Source organism: Panulirus ornatus, chromosome 58, assembly GCF_036320965.1.
Source record: "Panulirus ornatus isolate Po-2019 chromosome 58, ASM3632096v1, whole genome shotgun sequence".
NCBI classification, from domain to species: Eukaryota; Metazoa; Arthropoda; class Malacostraca; order Decapoda; family Palinuridae; genus Panulirus; species Panulirus ornatus.
The window spans coordinates 428294-445253 of NC_092281.1; the positions used below are offsets into that span (position 1 = coordinate 428294).

Genomic DNA, 16960 nt, shown 5'->3' on the forward strand with positions numbered 1-16960 from the left:
AGTGCTCAAATTACAGAGGTACGAGTTTGTTGAGTATTCCTGGGAAATTGTATGGGAGGGTATTGATTGAGAGGGTGAAGGCATATACGGAGCATCAGACTGGGGAGGAGCAGTGTGGTTTCGGAAGTGGTAGAGGATGTGTGGATCAGGTGTTTGCTTTGGAGAATGTATGTGAGAAATACTCAGAAAAGAAAATGGATTTGTATGTAGCATTTATGGATCTGGAGAAGGAATATGATGGAGTTGATGGAGATGCTCTGTGGAATGTGTAGAGGGAGGAAAATTGCTAGAAGGAGTGAGGGGTTTTTATCGAGGATGTGGGGCATTTATATGAGTGGGAAGAGAGGAAAGTGATTGGTTCTCAGTGAATGTTTGTTTGCGGCAGGGGTGCGTGATGTCTCCATGGTTGTTTGATTTGTTTATGGATGGGGTTGTCGGGAAGGTGAATGCAGGAGTTTTGGAGAGAGGGGCGAGTATGCAGTCTGTTGTGGATGAGTGGGCTTGGGAAGTGGGTCAGTTGTTGTTCACTGATGATACAACACTGGTGGTTGATTCGGGTGAGAAACTGCAGAAGCTGGTGACGGAGTTTGGTAAAGTGCGTGAAAGAAGAAAGCTGGGAGTAAATGTGAATGAGAGCATGTTCATTATGTACAGTAGGGTTGAGTGACATGTCAATTGGGAGGCAAGTTTGAATGGAAAAAAATTGGAGGAAGTGAAGTGTTTTAGATATCTGGGAGTGGATTTGGCAGCGGATGGAACCATAGAAGTGGAAGTGAGTCACAGGGTGGGGGAGGGGGCGAAAGTTCTGGGAGCATTGAAGAATGTGTGAAAGGCGAGAACATTACCTTAGAAAGCAAAAATGGGTATGTCTGAAGGAATAGTGGTTCCAACAATGTTATATGGTTACGAGGTGTGGGCTATAGATAGGGTTGTGAGGAGAAGGGTGGATGTGTTGGAAATGAGATGTTTGAGAACAATATGTGGTGTGAGGTGGTTTGATCGAGTAAGTAATAATAGGGTAAGAGAGATGTGTGGTAATAAAAAGAGTGTGGTTGAGAGAGCAGAAGAGGGTATTTTGAAGTGGTTTGGTCACATGGAGAGAATGAGTGGGGAAAAATTGACAGGGAGGATGTATGTGTCAGAGGTGAAGGGAACAAGAAGTGGGAGACCAGATTGGAGGTGGAAAGATGGAGTGAAAAAGATTTTGAGCGATCGGGGCTTGAACATGCAGGATGGTGAAAGGCTTGCGAGGAATAGAGTGAATTGGAAAGATGTGGTATACCAGGGTCGACGTGCTGTCATTGGAGTGAACCAGGGCATGTGAAGCGTCTGGGGTGAACCATGGAAAGTTTTGTGGGGCCTGGATGTGGAAAGGAAGCTGTGGTTTTGGTGCATTATACATGACAACTAGAGACTGAGTGTGAACAAATGTGGTCTTTGTTGTCTTTTCCTAGTACTATCTCGCACACGTATGGGGGGAGGGGGTTGTCATTTCATGTGTGGCGGGGTGGTGACAAAAATAAATAAAGGCAGCAAGTATGAATTATGTACATGTGTATATATACATTTATTTATTTATTTATTCATTTTGCTTTGTCGCTGTCTCCTGCGTTTGCGAGGTAGCGCAAGGAAACAGACGAAAGAAATGGCCCAACCCACCCCCATACACATGCATATACATACACATCCACACAAGCAAATATACATACCTATACATCTCAATGTACACATATACATATACACACAGACACATACATATATACCATGCACACAATTCACGTATATATATATATATATATATATATATATATATATATATATATATATATATATATATATATTTTTTTTTTCTTCTTTTAAACTATTCGCCATTTCCCGCATTAGCGAGGTAGCGTTAAGAACAGAGGACTGGCCCTTTGTGGAATATCCTCACCTGGCCCCCACTCTGTTCCTTCTTTTGGAAAATTAAAAAAAAACGAGAGGAGAGGATTTCTAGCCCCCCACTCCCTCCCCTTTTAGTCGCCTTCTATGACACGCAGGGAATACGTGGGAAGTATTCTTAATCCCCTATTACCAGGGATATATATATATATATATATATATATATATATATATATATATATATATATATATATATATATATATATATATATTTTTTTTTTTTGCTTTGTCGCTGTCTCCCGTGTTTGCGAGGTAGCGCAAGGAAACAGACGAAAGAAATGGCCCAACCCACCCCCATACACATGCCTTGATTCAATCCACTGACAGCACGTCAACCCCGGTATACCACATCGCTGCAATTCACTCTATTCTTTGCCCTCCTTTCACCCTCCTGCATGTTCAGGCCCCGATCACACAAAATCTTTTTCACTCCATCTTTCCACCTCCAATTTGGTCTCCCTCTTCTCCTCGTTCCCTCCACCTCCGACACATATATCCTCTTGGTCAATCTTTCCTCACTCATTCTCTCCATGTGACCAAACCATTTCAAAACACCCTCTTCTGCTCTCTCAACCACGCTCTTTTTATTTCCACACATCTCTCTTACCCTTACGTTACTTACTCGATCAAACCACCTCACACCACACATTGTCCTCAAACATCTCATTTCCAGCACATCCATCCTCCTGCGCACAACTCTATCCATAGTCCACGCCTCGCAACCATACAACATTGTTGGAACCACTATTCCTTCAAACATACCCATTTTTGCTTTCCGAGATAATGTTCTCGACTTCCACACATTCTTCAAGGCTCCCAGAATTTTCGCCCCCTCCCCCACCCTATGATCCACTTCCGCTTCCATGGTTCCATCCGCTGCCAGATCCACTCCCAGATATCTAAAACACTTCACTTCCTCCAGTTTTTCTCCATTCAAACTCACCTCCCAATTGAATTGACCCTCAACCCTACTGTACCTAATAACCTTGTTCTTATTCACATTTACTCTTAACTTTCTTCTTTCACACACTTTACCAAACTCAGTCACCAGCTTCTGCAGTTTCTCACATGAATCAGCCACCAGCGCTGTATCATCAGCGAACAACAACTGACTCACTTCCCAAGCTCTATCATCCCCAACAGACTTCATACTTGCCCCTCTTTCCAAAACTCTTGCATTCACCTCCCTAACAACCCCATCCATAAACAAATTTTTTTTTTTTTTTTTTTTTTTTTTTCCCCAAAAGAAGGAACAGAGAATTGGGCCAGGTGAGGGTATTCCCTCAAAGGCCCAGTCCTCTGTTCTTAACGCTACCTCGCTAATGCGGGAAATGGCGAATAGTTTGAAAGAAAAGAAAGATATATATATATATATGTGTGTATTATCCCTGGGGATAGGGGATTAAGAATACTTCCCACGTATTCCCTGCGTGTCGTAGAAGGCGACTAAAAGGGGAGGGAGCGGGGGGCTGGAAATCCTCCCCTCTCGTTTTTTTTTTAATTTTCCAAAAGAAGGAACGGGGGGGCCAGGTGAGGATATTCCGAAAAAGGCCTAGTCCTCTGTTCTTAGCACTACCTCGCTGATGCGGGAAATGGCGAATGGTTTGAAAAGGAAAGGAAAAAAAAAAATATGTGTGTGTGTACGTTGAAATGTATAGGTATGTATATGTGCGTGTGTGGACGTGTATGTATGTACATGTGTATGCGGGTGGGTTAGGCCATTCTTTTGTCTGTTTCCTTGCGCCACCTCACTAACGCGGGAGACAGTGACAAAGTATATTAATATTATTAGGTACAGTAGGGGTGAGGGTCAAGTCAGTTGGGAGGTGAGTTTGAATGGAGAAAAACTGGAGGAAGTGAAGTGTTTTAGATATCTGGGAGTGGATCTGTCAGCGGATGGAACCATGGAAGCGGAAGTGGATCATAGGGTGGGGGAGGGGGCGAAAATTTTGGGAGCCTTGAAAAATGTGTGGAAGTCGAGAACATTATCTCGGAAAGCAAAAATGGGTATGTTTGAGGGAATAGTGGTTCCAACAATGCTGTATGGTTGCGAGGCGTGGGCTATGGATAGAGATGTGCGCAGGAGGATGGATGTGCTGGAAATGAGATGTTTGAGGACAATGTGTGGTGTGAGGTGGTTTGATCGAGTAAGTAACGTAAGGGTAAGAGAGATGTGTGGAAATAAAAAGAGCGTGGTTGAGAGAGCAGAAGAGGGTGTTTTGAAATGGTTTGGGCACATGGAGAGAATGAGTGAGGAGAGATTGACCAAGAGGATATATGTGTCGGAGGTGGAGGGAACGAGGAGAAGAGGGAGACCAAATTGGAGGTGGAAAGATGGAGTGAAAAAGATTTTGTGTGATCGGGGCCTGAACATGCAGGAGGGTGAAAGGAGGGCAAGAAATAGAGTGAATTGGAGTCATGTGGTATACAGGGGTTGACGTGCTGTCAGTGGATTGAAGCAAGGCATGTGAAGCGTCTGGGGTAAACCATGGAAAGCTGTGTAGGTATGTATATTTGCGTGTGTGGACGTGTGTATGTACATGTGTATGGGGGGGGGGGGGGGTTGGGCCATTTCTTTCGTCTGTTTCCTTGCGCTACCTCGCAAACGCGGGAGACAGCGACAAAGTATAAAAAAAAAAAAAAAAAAAAATAAATAAATATTCATTATACTTTGTCGGTCTCCCACGTTAGCAAGGTAGTGCAAGGAAACAGACGAAAGAACGGCCCAACCCACCTACATACACATGTATATACATACACGCCCACACACGCACATATACATACCTATACATTTCAACGTATACATACATATACATACACAAACATATACATATATACACATGTACATATTCATACTTGCAGCCTGTTTCATTCCTGTCACCATTCCGCCACACATGAAATAGCATCCCCCCTCCCCCCACGAGGTAGTGCTAGGAAGAGACAAAAAGGCAATATTCATTCACACTCAGTCTCTGGTTGTCATGTGTAAAGCACCAAAACCACAGCAAAGTATAATAAATATATAATAATATATATGAGTGTGGACGTGTATATATATACATGTGTATGTGGGTGGGTTGGGCCATTCTTTCGTCTGTTTCCTTGCGCTGCCTCGCAAATGCGGGAGACAGCAACAAAGCAAAATAAATAAATAAACATATATTAGGTATAGCAAACTCCACCTGAAATTTTAAATGTTACATAGGAGAAGTCACCTTCGATGCTACCATATCATAATCATCAGATGGAAAAGAGCACATAATCAGTAAAGATGTTTTTTCTCAAAAGGAGTATACCTAAAGTACACCTAAACCATAAACCAGCTCCTCATTGGAGTATGGTCTTGAAGCTGAAGGAGCCCAATAAAGGGAGTACTGTGGTTACATAAAAATAATCATAACATATATATGGGAGTTAGTGACATAATGGAAGATGAAAACTCTCTTATATAAAGGAAAAACTCTTCTGTAATCAGTTCAAGGTTTCAATTCACTTCTTCATTCTCCTACACCCAAGAACATGGAGAGGAACTTTAGGAGACAAAAAATGAGAATACAAGTGCTTACCCAAATCCTGAACCTATGAAAAACGTTCCTGATGTGTTACCAGTAGATGTTCCAAATCCACATGCAGGCTTGGCTTGCTGACTGGTCCCAAAGTTAAAGCCTACAGAGAATAGATAATACATAGTTAATATGAATAAATTCAAAATCTTCTACTCTTCCTTTCTTAGAGTTGATGGATTTAACTGATTCAATGAAAACTGTCCAAGTCTAAGAGGCATACATAAATGAAAATATAAAGTATCCTTTGTAATAACTAATCATACATATTGGCAAATGACATTGTATTTCAGAATGGACAGAACAGTCACAAAATAATTGATATTGCATGTTAAAAAAAAAATGAATCTGTCTATTACACATTCAATGTTTTTTCATAAACAAGCAACACTTTTTTATATCAATATATCAATTTTATTCTATTGTACTTGATCGGTGTTTCCCGTATCAGCGAGGTATCAACATGCAACAGACAAATAAAGACCCATCCACTCATATACACACTTATATACATAATAAATGCACAAACACATTCATACATATACATATATACACGTACAAAGTCATACTTGCTAGATTTCATCCATTCCCCATGTCATGCTACCCCACCCCACAGGAAACAGCATCACTACCCCCTGCATCAGCGAGGCAGCACCAGGAAATAGACTAAGCAATGCCACAATCACTCATACTCATTCTCTAGCTGTCATGTATAATGCAAAGAAACCACAGCTTCCTACTCACATCCGGCCCACAGACCTTTCCATAGTTTACCCCAGACATTTCACATGCCCTGGTTCAGTCCACTGACTTCAAGTCAACCAACCCCAGCACACCACATCATTCCAATTCATTCTATTCTATGCATGCCTTTCACACTCCTGCAAGTTCAGGCCCTGATTATTCAAATTTTCCCTCCATCCTTCCAGCTTCTGCTTCTCCATGTTTGCTCTATCTCTGGTACATATATCCTCTTTGTCAACTTTTCCCCACTCACTCTCTCCATATGTCCATACCATTTCAACACACCCACTTCTGCTCTCTCAACTACACACTGTTTATTACAACACATCTCCTTTGCCCTTTCATTATGTGCTCAAATCAAACCACCTCACACCACATATTGTCCTTACACATTTTATTTTCAACACATCCACACTCTTATGCACAACCCTATTTACAGCCCATGCCTTGCAAACATATAATATTGGTGGAACTACTACTCCTTCAAACAAACATTTTTGCTCTCCAAGATTTCGTTTTCTCTTTCCACACATTCTTCATCGCTCACAGAACCACTGCCCCTACCCCACCCTATGACTCATTTCGACTTCCATGGTTCCATATGCTGCCAAGTCCACTCCCAGATATCAAATACATCTCACTTCATCCATTTTTCTCCATTCAAACTTACATCCCAACTAATTTGTCCCACAACCCTGCTAAACCTAACAACTGCTCTTATTCACATTAATTCTCAACTTTCTCCTTTCACACACTTTTCCAAACTAAGTCACCAACTTCTGCAATTTCTCAATCAAATCAGCCACCACTGCTGTATCATCAGCGAAAAACAAATGACTCACTTCCCAGGCCCTCATATCCCAGCAGACTGCATACTTAACTCTCTCTCCAAAACTCTTGCATTTACCTCCCTAACCACTGCATCCATAAACAAATTAAATATCCATGGTGACATCATACAACCCTACTGCAGACCAACTTCCAATGGGAATCAATCACTCTTCTCTCTTCCTACTCATACACATGCCTTACACCCTTCATAAGAACTTCTCACTGCTAGGAGCTTACCTCACACACCATATATTCTTAATACCTCCATAAAGCATCTTTATCAAACCTATTATATGCATTCTCCAGATCCATAAATTACATATACAATTCAATTTGTATATTATCATCATTATATTATACTTTGTCGCTGTCTCCCACGTCAGCGAGGTAGCACAAGGAAACAGACAAAAAAAATGGCCCAACCCACCCACATACACATGTATGTACATACATGCCCACACAGGCACATATACATACCTATACATTTCAACATATACATACATATACATTATATTTTTTATTTTTTATTATACTTTGTCGCTGTCTCCCGCGTTTGCGAGGTAGCGCAAGGAAACAGACGAAAGAAATGGCCCAACCCCCCCCATACACATGTACATACATACGTCCACACACGCAAATATACATACCTACACAGCTTTCCATGGTTTACCCCAGACGCTTCACATGCCTTGATTCAATCCACTGACAGCACGTCAACCCCGGTATACCACATCGATCCAATTCACTCTATTCCTTGCCCTCCTTTCACCCTCCTGCATGTTCAGGCCCCGATCACACAAAATCTTTTTCACTCCATCTTTCCACCTCCAATTTGGTCTCCCTCTTCTCCTCGTTCCCTCCACCTCCGACACATATATCCTCTTGGTCAATCTTTCCTCACTCATTCTCTCCATGTGCCCAAACCACTTCAAAACACCCTTTCCTGCTCTCTCAACCACGCTCTTTTTATTTCCACACATCTCTCTTACCCTTATGTTACTCACTCGATCAAACCACCTCACACCACACATTGTCCTCAAACATCTCATTTCCAGCACATCCATCCTCATATTCATATTTGCTGCCCTCAGCCATTTCCGTCATCTAACCCACCACACATGAAGTGGCATCCCCCTCCCCCCGTGCACATGTAACGTAGTGCTAGGAAAAGACAACAAGACAACAGAGGCCACATTCGTTCACACTAAGTCTCTAGCTGTCGTGTGTAATGCACCGAAACCACAGCTCCCTTTTCACATCTATGCCCAAAAAAACTTTCAACAATTTACCTCAAGCACTTCACATGCCCTGGTTCAATCCAGTGACAGCACGTCGAACCCAGTATACCACATTGTTCCAATTTACTCTATTCCTTGCATGCCTTTCACCCCCCCTGCATGTTCAGGTCCCGATTGCTCACAATCTTTTCACTCCATCTTTCCACCTCCAATTTGGTCTCCAGCTTCTCATTCCCTCCACCTTCTGACACATATATCATCTTAGTCAATCTTTCCTCAATCATTCTCTCCATGTGACCAAACCATTTCAAAACACCCTCTTCTGCTCTCTAAAACCACACTCATTTCATTACTACACATCTCTCTTACTCTTTCATCACTTACTCGATCAAACCACCTCACACCACATATTGTCCTCAAACATCTCACTTTCCAAGACATCCACCCTCCTCTGCACAAATCTATCTAAAGGCCATGCCTCACAACTATATAACATTGTTGGAACCACTACTCCTTCAAACATACCCATTTTTGTTCTCCGAGATAACGTTCTCGCCTTCCACATATTCTTCAATGCTACCAGAACCTTCGCCCCTTCCCCCATCCTATGACTCACTTCAGCTTCCATGGTTCCATCCACTGCTAAATCCACTCCCAGATCTCTAAAACACTTCACTTCCTCCAGTTTTTCTCCATTCAAACTTACCTCCCAATTGACTTGTCCCTCAACCCTACTGAACCTAATAACCTTGCTCTTATTCACATCTACTCTCAGCTTTCTTCTTTCACACACTTTACCAAACTCAATCAGCAGATTCTGCAGTTGCTCACAGGAATCAGCCACAAGCCCTGTATCATCAGCGAACAACAACTGACTCACTTTCCAAGCCCTCTCATCCACAAGAGACTGCATACTTGCCCCTCTCTCCAAAACTCTTGCATTCACCTCCCTTACCACCCCATCAATAAACAAATTAAACAACAATGGAGACATTACACACCCCTGCTGCAAACCAATATTCACTGGGAACTAATCACTTTCCTCTCTTCCTACTTGTACACATGCCTCACATCCTCGATAAAAACTTTTCACTGCGTCAGGCAACTTACCTCCTATACCATATACTCAATACCTTCCATAAAGCAGCTCTATCAACTCTATCATATGCATTCTCCAGATCAATAAATGCTACATACAAATCCATGTTTTCTAAGCATTTCTCACGTACATTCTTCAAAGCAAACACCTGATCCACACATCCTCTAACACTTCTGAAACCACATTGCTCTTCCCGTCTGATGCTCTGTACATGCCTACAACCTCTCAATCAATACCCTCCCACATAATTTCCAAGGAATACTCAACAAACTTATATCTCTGTAATTTGAACACTCACCTTTATCTGCTTTGCCTTTATACAATGGCACTATGCATGCATTCGCCAATCCTCAGGCGCTTCACCGTGACCCATACATACACTGAATATTCTCACCAACCAGCCAACAACACAGTCAACCACTTTTTTAATAAATTCCACTGCAATACCATCCAAACCTGCCGCCTTGCTGGCTTTCATCTGCAAAGCTTTCACTGCCTCTTCTCTGTTTATCAAACCAATCTCCCTGACCCTCTCACTACATGCACCATCTCGACCAAAACACCCTGTATTTCCCCCCCTATCATCTAACACATTCAACAGACCTTCAAAATACTCACTTCATCTCCTTCTCCCTTCACCACTAGTTATTACCTCTGCATTTGCCCCCTTCACCATTCAAATTTGTTCTTTTGTCTTATGCACTTTATTTACCTCCTTCCAAAACATCTTTTTGTTCCCCCTAAAATATAATGATACTCTCTCACCCCAACTCTCATTTCCAGCCCCCCGCTCCCTTCCCTTTTAGTCCCTGGGGATAGGGGAGAAAGAATACTTCCCACGTATTCCCTGCGTGTCGTAGGAAAAAAAAAAAAAAAATATATATATATATATATATATATATATATATATATATATATATATATATAAGGGTAAAGGGGAAGAGTGGTTTGGGAATGTCTTAGGAGTAAAGTCAGGGGTTAGTGAGAGGACAAGAGCAAGGGAAGGAGTAGCAGTACTCCTGAAACAGGAGTTGTGGGAGTATGTGATAGAATGTAAGAAAGTAAATTCTCGATTAATATGGGTAAAACAGAAAGTTGATGGAGAGAGATGGGTGATTACTGGTGCATATGCACCTGGGCATGAGAAGAAAGATCATGAGAGGCAAGTGTTTTGGGAGCAGCTGAATGAGTGTGTTAGTGGTTTTGATGCACGAGACCGGGTTATAGTGATGGGTGATTTCAATGCAAAGGTGAGTAATGTGGCAGTTGAGGGAATAATTGGTATACAAGGGATGTTCAGTGTTGTAAATGGAAATGGTGAAGAGCTTGTAGATTTATGTGCTGAAAAAGGACTGGTGATTGGGAATACCTGGTTTAAAAAGCGAGATATACATAAGTATACGTATGTAAGTAGGAGAGATGGCCAGAGAGCGTTATTGGATTACGTGTTAATTGACAGGCGCACGAAAGAGAGACTTTTGGATGTTAATGTGCTGAGAGGTGCAACTGGAGGGATGTCTGATCATTATCTTGTGGAGGCTAAGGTGAAGGTTTGTATGGGTTTTCAGAAAAGAAGAGTGAATGTTGGGGTGAAGAGGGTGGTGAGAGTAAGTGAGCTTGGGAAGGAGACTTGTGTGAGGAAGTACCAGGAGAGACTGAGTACAGAATGGAAAAAGGTGAGAACAATGGAAGTAAGGGGAGTGGGGGAGGAATGGGATGTATTTAGGGAATCAGTGATGGATTGCGCAAAAGATGCTTGTGGCATGAGAAGAGTGGGAGGTGGGTTGATTAGAAAGGGTAGTGAGTGGTGGGATGAAGAAGTAAGATTATTAGTGAAAGAGAAGAGAGAGGCATTTGGACGATTTTTGCAGGGAAATAATGCAACTGAGTGGGAGATGTATAAAAGAAAGAGACAGGAGGTCAAGAGAAAAGTGCAAGAGGTGAAAAAGAAGGCAAATGAGAGTTGGGGTGAGAGAGTATCATTAAATTTTAGGGAGAATAAAAAGATGTTCTGGAAGGAGGTAAATAAAGTGCGTAAGACAAGGGAGCAAATGGGAACTTCAGTGAAGGGCGCAAATGGGGAGGTGAAAACAAGTAGTGGTGATGTGAGAAGGAGATGGAGTGAGTATTTTGAAGGTTTGTTGAATGTGTTTGATGATAGAGTGGCAGATATAGGGTGTTTTGGTCGAGGTGGTGTGCAAAGTGAGAAGGTTAGGGAAAATGATTTGGTAAACAGAGAGGAGGTAGTAAAAGCTTTGCGGAAGATGAAAGCCGGCAAGGCAGCAGGTTTGGATGGTACTGCAGTGGAATTTATTAAAAAAGGGGGTGACTGTATTGTTGACTGGTTGGTAAGGTTATTTAATGTATGTATCACTCATGGTGAGGTGCCTGAGGATTGGCGGAATGCGTGCATAGTGCCATTGTACAAAGGCAAAGGGGATAAGAGTGAGTGCTCAAATTACAGAGGTATAAGTTTGTTGAGTATTCCTGGTAAATTATATGGGAGGGTATTGATTGAGAGGGTGAAGGCATGTACAGAGCATCAGATTGGGGAAGAGCAGTGTGGTTTCAGAAGTGGTAGAGGATGTGTGGATCAGGTGTTTGCTTTGAAGAATGTATGAGAGAAATACTTAGAAAAGCAAATGGATTTGTATGTAGCATTTATGGATCTGGAAAAGGCATATGATAGAGTTGATAGAGATGCTCTGTGGAAGGTATTAAGAATATATGGTGTGGGAGGCAAGTTGTTAGAAGCAGTGAAAAGTTTTTATCGAGGATGTAAGGCATGTGTACGTGAAGGAAGAGAGGAAAGTGATTGGTTCTCAGTGAATGTAGGTTTGCGGCAGGGGTGTGTGATGTCTCCATGGATGTTTAATTTGTTTATGGATGGGGTTGTTAGGGAGGTGAATGCAAGAGTTTTGGAAAGAGGGGCAAGTATGAAGTCTGTTGGGGATGAGAGAGCTTGGGAAGTGAGTCAGTTGTTGTTTGCTGATGACACAGCGCTGGTGGCTGATTCATGTGAGAAACTGCAGAAGCTGGTGACTGAGTTTGGTAAAGTGTGTGAAAGAAGAAAGTTAAGAGTAAATGTGAATAAGAGCAAGGTAATTAGGTACAGTAGGGTTGAGGGTCAAGTCAACTGGGAGGTAAGTTTGAATGGAGAAAAACTGGAGGAAGTAAAGTGTTTTAGATATCTGGGAGTGGATCTGGCAGCGGATGGAACCATGGAAGCAGAAGTGGATCATAGGGTGGGGGAGGGGGCGAAAATCCTGGGAGCCTTGAAGAATGTGTGGAAGTCGAGAACATTATCTCGGAAAGCAAAAATGGGTATGTTTGAAGGAATAGTGGTTTCAACAATGTTGTATGGTTGCGAGGCGTGGGCTATGGATAGAGTTGTGCGCAGTAGGACTTTCACCCCCCCCACCCTGTAACTCACTTCCACTTCCATGGTTCCATCCACTGCCAAATCCAATCCCACATATCTAAAACACTTCTCTTCCTCCAGTTTTTCTCCATTCAAACTTACCTCCCAACTGACTTCTCCCTCAAACCTACTGCACCTAATAACCTTGCTCTTATTCACATTTACTCTCAGCTTTCTTTTTTCACACACTTTATCAATTTCAGTCGCCAGGTTCTGCAGTTTCTCACCTGAATCAGCCACCAGCGCTGTATCATCAGCGAACAAGAACTGGGGATAGGGGAGAAAGAATACTTCCCACGCATTCCTCACGTGTCGTTGAAGATGACTAAAGGGAACAGGAGCAGGGGGCTAGAAACCCTCCCCTCCTTGTATTTAAACTTTCTAAAAGGGGAAACAGAAGGAGTCATGCAGGGGAGTGCTCATCCTCCTCGAAGGCTCAGATTGGGGTGTTTAAATGTGTGTGGATGTAACCAAGATGAGAAAAAAGTATGCTGATATGTATATGTATGTATATGTGCGTATATGGACATTTATGTACATAAATATGTGTATATGGGTGGATGGGCCATTCTTTGTCTGTTTCCTGGCACTACTTTGCTGATGCAAGACACATGTAAAAAAAAAAAATAGTAAAAACCTTCCCATTAATGTCACTGTGCCTATAAGATCTGCATCTGGAAAGGTCATCTTCAATGGTGAAAATAAAAATATTACTTATGCCACTACATGTCACATGAATTCCTAGTTGGGTTAACATTTGTTTCACATAAACATAAAATTGGCTGGGCCATTCTTTGTCTGTTTCCTGGCACTACCTTGCTGATGCAGGACACATGTACATAAAAAATAGTAAAAACCTTCCCATTAATGTCACTGTGCCTCTAAGATCTGCATCTGGAAAGGTCATCTTCAATGGTGAAAATAAAAATATTACTTATGCCATTGCGTGTCACATGAATTCCTAATTGGGTTAACATTTGTTTCACATAAACATAAAATTGGCAGTGTTGTGATTGATGACTTTGCCTCCAAGACGCCTCGAAAATTTACATTCCAGAAGATGTACTAATGAATTTGATTAATCAATCAACTAGATATTAGCTGATGTCCCATTATGGTATCTTCATAATAGGTAGGAACGTTTTTTCTGCAAGTAACAGTAATTTTCTTTTTCTTGTGTTGGGAATAGAGTGTTAACATAATTTCATTATATAATATTCTAAACTCAAATTGCAAACACTAGAAATATTGTCAGTATTTACAATACTTTCATTGGAGCTTCATGGACTGGGTTAAGTTAAATTTAAATAAGAAATGCCCAAGTTACTAATATACTTATTCTAAGTAATCAAATTCAGACCTCTAAGGGGTCCAAATGACTCTCTTATCCAGGGCCCCAAGAACCCTATGGCTGCCCCTGATAAACTTAGGTATTGTCCCAATCATAAACTTGTGGTCAGCAGCTAAATTTCAAGACAAAACTATTAGTGTTCTTTTGTGTCATCAACTTTCATTTTCAAAACATAAATCTATTAGTGTTCTTTTGATTAATCAACTTCCATTTCCAAAGTCCTACGAATTATCAAAATAAGCATTCTAACAATGCCATGTAAAATCAAATGTAATTTAGAAAACTAGTGATCAGAGACAATAATACCGAAAGTGTTAACATATTAAAAAAAAAAATTGCTGTTTTTCCTTAACTTTCTACACCAAGCTAAGAAGTGATGACATGATTTCTCATCTACTCTAATTACAATCAAACATGATTCATAAAAGGTAGGCAAACCACTTTCTCTAGGGAATACATATGTGCATATGTTTCATATGCATACACAATTTTGTGCCATTTCTGAGCCTATGCTGAAGATCAGTGAATTGAATACCATCAAAGTTTATTGAAAATCAAATATGATTTTGTGAAGCCTGTGATCAAGAGCTAAATATAGTACATGCACATGGTTATACTTGCAAAGGATAAATGCAATTTGTCACTTTACATAAAGTGGGAGGCTAATAAAATAATTATTCCAGCAGAATTTCATTGAAATTCAGTATGATTAAGCAAAGCTTGTGATTACAAACTATGTATAAAGATATATGAATAAACATAAATGCAGGTGCTAAAATCACCTAAATATATGAAGCTGTGGATGACCATTTTGATGCAGGCCCCAGGTTCTGTGTGGGCCTGTTCTTTTAATTTTCTGAATTTGTAACTTAAGATTGTGCCCATTTCAGTGGCTTGGCAACAGAATTTGTCAGGGGCCACAAGCCTCACCCAGATGAAAGAATAAGAAGGCCTTAATGGCTTAGTTACCCTTTAGATGCCAGAGGAAGGAGTATGATCTTACACTGCCATAGCAGGGGAATGACCTCTAGAAGAGTTTAAGTGGAGTTTTTCATTCAAAATCTAATCAATTCATGCAAACAGATATCTGTGTGAACTAATAAATACAAACACAAACAATGAAAAGTGCTAACACAAACACTATCATTCTGATGTAACACGCCAGAAGAATACAACAGAATACTTATATGTCTGGCAGCATTAACTCAATAATATCAACACCCCAGTGACACCTATTACGGTGACAACATAACCAAAGTCTTTTATACAAACTGCACTCTACCAGAAAGAAGTACTCTATTCACTGGTACAGTTAAAATAAGAGATGTATATATAAAAAAAATTTTACTTCTTATTTTCATATCTTCTTAGCCACACTCAAGTAAGGGGGCTGTTACATCCTTTCCACAGTGAAATGGTTATAATGGATAAGATAATCATATCAGGTATATGAAGAATTCAACTTGTATCAAAACTTACAATCTGTAATTTCACATTGTTTAACTAAATTCTTATTTTGGCAAAGGCAATGATTTGAAACTAAAGTTGAAATGTGTGCATACTGATATAGACATGGATAAAGACAGTGGTAACAATGAAGCTCCCAAAGAATTGATGAGGTGTGATATGCAAAACAAAATATCTGGTCACAAAAATCCTAAGAATCATACTCAATACCAGAGTAAATAATCACTCTAGATTCTATGTGCATACCAAGCAATAATTTACTAGGCACATTTACGTCATGCAGTACTCACAACCCGCTCCTGGTACTGTATTAGTAATTCCTCCAAGACTCCCAAGACCAAAGGCTGGTGGCTTGGGGCCCCCTCCACCAAAGTTAGACAGAAAACCAAACCCTGGTAATTGTAAATTCATTAGTTGATACATGAATAAAACAATTTCTTATATATCCAAACAAAAGATCGATATTCAAATCTACTAATTCCACAGATGTTAGTAATTCTAAAAATCTATACAAGAACAATATAATAGTGTGAATGATGTAAAGGCAGCTTGAAGCACAAGAAAACAGGAGCTCCTTATTTGAATACAATAATAATATAACAAATGTTTACAGGGAATTTACATGTTACCTCAAACATGTGTATATCATTGGATCATATGGAAACACTAGTCTAACCTGAGGAAACTAGGTACTCGTGCCCTTTTCTAACATGCAGAACTTGGGCTTGGGACCCAATCTTTGTCAAATCAATTCCAACAAGCAGTGCACATATGCATTTGGTATGTCTCATGCAAATGAGAAGTTTAGGTTAAAAGACATAATAATCAGAAAAGACCATACTCTATGGGTGTATGCACAGAGTTGTAATCAATTATATGTACATACAGGGAGGGAGTTTTATACTTGTGAGAACCTATCTCATAGTATCTAATTTCCATCATAAAATAATTCTGATTCTTTAACCCTGAAGCCCCAAGATGCATACAAACCTGATTGCCTAGTGAGTGCTGGAATTCATGACAGTGGTACTAATCATTATTAAACTGGACTTTATTAAACTACAGCAAATATCATGATATTTGTACAGCTGCTAGTTGTGGCCTTAGTTTCATATGTGTAAGTATGTATGTACATATATATCATTTTATAACATCATACTTAATCACAGTTTCCCGTGTCAACGAGGTAGCACAAGGAAACAGACAAAGAATGGCCCAGCCACCCACATACACATATATACATAAACACCCATACACGCACATATGCATACATATACATTTCAATGTATACATACATATATATAC

The 16960-nt window shown here is 40.6% G+C and overlaps 1 protein-coding gene across 13 annotated transcripts in view; it reads right to left on the reverse strand.

Annotated features, from left to right (window-relative positions):
• Positions 1–16960, reverse strand: part of Nup54 (nuclear pore complex protein Nup54) — a 222087-nt gene that overhangs the window by 75985 nt on the left and 129142 nt on the right. For 7 of the 13 annotated variants that reach the window (XM_071695765.1, XM_071695763.1, XM_071695762.1 and 4 more), the window contains one exon: positions 5508–5607. In XM_071695765.1, the coding sequence (XP_071551866.1) occupies positions 5508–5607 (100 nt within the window). Of the gene's footprint in view, positions 1–5507; positions 5608–15945; positions 16048–16960 lie in introns of all 13 variants that reach the window. The other 6 variants (XM_071695759.1, XM_071695756.1, XM_071695755.1 and 3 more) reach the window with 1 other exon arrangement.